Source organism: Bidens hawaiensis, unplaced genomic scaffold (assembly GCF_021521415.1).
Source record: "Bidens hawaiensis isolate Kalapana, Puna unplaced genomic scaffold, B.hawaiensis_p1.1 tig00079564_1, whole genome shotgun sequence".
NCBI lineage: Eukaryota > Viridiplantae > Streptophyta > Magnoliopsida > Asterales > Asteraceae > Bidens > Bidens hawaiensis.
In genome coordinates, this window is record NW_027503606.1 from 4929 (window position 1) to 7622 (window position 2694).

The following is a 2694-nucleotide window of genomic DNA, read 5'->3' on the forward strand; positions in this document are numbered from 1 at the left end:
AAACCGGAATTGTCTGTGCAATTGGCGAAGTGGGCCATCCAGTTGGGTGAACATGCGATTGAGTATAAACCCAGACCAGCAATTAAAGGGCAGGTGCTTGCGGACTTCGTTACTGAGGTTCCGCAGCACAAAGAGAAAGAATGTTTCATCGAGCAGCAACCCCATGTACCTCCGGAACAAGGACAAATCCGGTCGTTGTTCACGGACGGAGCCTCAAGCAGTGAATGGTCTGGCGCAGGCCTCAGGCTAGTCAACCCCGAAGGCCATGAGTTCACATGAGCCATAAAGTTAGACATCAATATCACTAACAACGAGGCGGAATATGAGGCTTTCCTAGCAGGCTTGAGGATACCTAAAAATCTTGGGGTAAACATTTGGAGACACGGGTGGACTCCATGCTGATTGCGAGACAGATTAATGGAACTTACGAAGCTAAGAATGATGTCATGGCTTCGTATCTATCGCAAGCAAAGGGCTTAATTCACCAATTCTCCTTTTTTAACGTTATTCACATCAAGAGGAGCGAGAACAAGTCTGCGGACGCCCTTAGCAAGTTTGCTTCAACAAATTTTGAGTATTTTGCTAAGGACATTCGTGTTGAAGTCATGGACCACCCGTTCGTTCCACAAAATCACGTCCTGGTAATTCAAATAGGTGTCGAATCATGGATTACACCAATCGAGGCTTATTTATCTTCTGGAATCCTCCCAACAGAAAAACCTGAGGCCCGTAAGATAAAACACAAAGCCTTGAATTACCAGATTAATGATGGTATTTTATACCGGAGATCGTTCATAGGACCGCTGTTGCGATGTGTAGACGCGGAAGACGCAAACTACTTAATTCGAGAAGTTCACGAAGGCATTTGTGGCTTACATGCGGGCCTAGGATGACTGTGGCAAAGATCATGAACGCGAGGTACTACTGGCCTGACATGCATTTAGACGCTGTGCAAGAAATCAGAAAGTGTGATTCCTGCCAACGTCACGCCCCCAATACCCTGCGCCCAAAAAACGATCTGATTCCGGTAACATCTGCCAGGCCGTTCCAGAAATGGGCTATTGAAATTATCGGACTATTCCCAGAAGCACCTAGACGAGTCAAGTTTTTTTATAGTAGCCATTGATTACTTCACCAAGTGGGTCGAAGCCAAACTGGTCGCATCAATAACGACATCGAGCGTTAAGAAGTTCCTTTGGGAATTCATTATTTGCCAGTTTGGTCTTCCGCAGGAACATGTAAGTGATAATGGGACCCAGTTTGTGGACAGCGGACTACAAGCAACTTCCAAGCATGACATTATCTTGAGGCGGGAAGCAATTGGTGACTTCAACGCTCATCCATCCACAGCTCACGGTGCGGTTGGAGTCCCAACCCGCACTGGAGTAGCTATCATTCATGTCAATTGACACTGCTTTGTAACAGAAATCTCAAAACCAGCAAGGTCCCAAAGAAAACTCAGACTACCGAGCTGGAAACGTGGGTATTGAATAAAAAGTTCCCCGATCAGACAGTTGTGATTGGGCCTGTTATCTCTGAGATATTATGATCTTTTTTGAAGCAGTTATTGACCAAGAACATGGACATCTTCTCTTGTAAGCCCGCGGACATGACTGGTGTCCCGTGGAGCATTGCTGAACATAAATTGAGGGTAACCCAGATGTTTACCCCAATTGTTCAAAAGAAGCGGAAGATGGGCTCGGAACAAACGAAAGCTATGAATGAGCAAGTGCAAGATCTTCTTCACGCCGGAATCATCCGGGAAATCAAATACCATACGTGGGTGGCTAATCCGGTCATCATTCCAAAGAGAAACGGAACGTGGCGGATGTGCATTGATTTTAAGGATTTAAACAAAGCTTGCCCAAAAGATTGTTATCCATTAGCAGAGAATGATCTCAAGGTAGATGTTGTGGCCCCGTTCAAGTTTAAGTGTTTCCTAGATGCCTATAAAGGCTATCACCAAATCCGCATGGCGGCTGGTGATGAGGACAAAACAGCGTTTCGCACTGATTAGGGGACATTCTGTTATAGAATGATGCCCTTTGGATTAAGAAAAACACGGGTGCCACCTATCAGCGGTTAATGGACCAGGCTTTCAAATGCCAGATAAGTCGAAACTTGGATGTCTACATGGATGACTTGGTAATCAAGATCGTTGAGGAAGATCAAATGTTGAGAGACATCAAAGAAACTTTCGAAACTCTAAGAAGTATCAGCATGAAGCTGAATCCAGCTAAATGTTCATTTGGGATGGAAGAGGGGAAATTCCTTGGAGTGATTGTCACATGTGCGGGCTTCAAAGCCAATCCTGATAAAGTCCAAGTCGTAGCCCGCATGACTTCTCCTTCTTCCCTCAAAGAGGTTCAGACACTTAATAGGAAATTTATGGCGCTAAATCGCTTTTTAGCAAATCATGCGGCAAAATCTTACCCATTTGTGTCAACGCTAAGAAATTGCCTCAAAAAGGCACATTTCAAATGGACCACGGAAGCTGAACAAGCATTTTTAGAGGTCAAAAGGTGCTTAATGGAGTTGCCTACTCTGACCACACCATATGCCTATCTGCTTCTGACATTGCTATTGGAGCCATACTATTGACAGGTAAAAAAAATCTTCAAACCCCAATTTATTATGTCAGTAGGACGTTGTCAGACCCGGAGACCATATATTCAATGCTCGAAAAGCTAGTCT

The 2694-nt window shown here is 44.7% G+C and overlaps 1 protein-coding gene across 1 annotated transcript; it reads left to right on the forward strand.

The window, feature by feature from the left end:
- Positions 1-395: 395 nt before the first annotated feature.
- LOC143607134 (uncharacterized) lies at positions 396-893 on the forward strand. Its single transcript, XM_077082687.1, has one exon. It carries the CDS (start codon positions 396-398, stop codon positions 891-893), a length of 498 nt encoding a protein of 165 aa, XP_076938802.1.
- Positions 894-2694: the final 1801 nt, after the last annotated feature.

Bases quoted from the DNA above. Each gene is read 5' to 3' on its own strand.
- LOC143607134 (XM_077082687.1), top strand. From the start codon at position 396: ATGCTGATTGCGAGACAGATTAATGGAACTTACGAAGCTAAGAATGAT.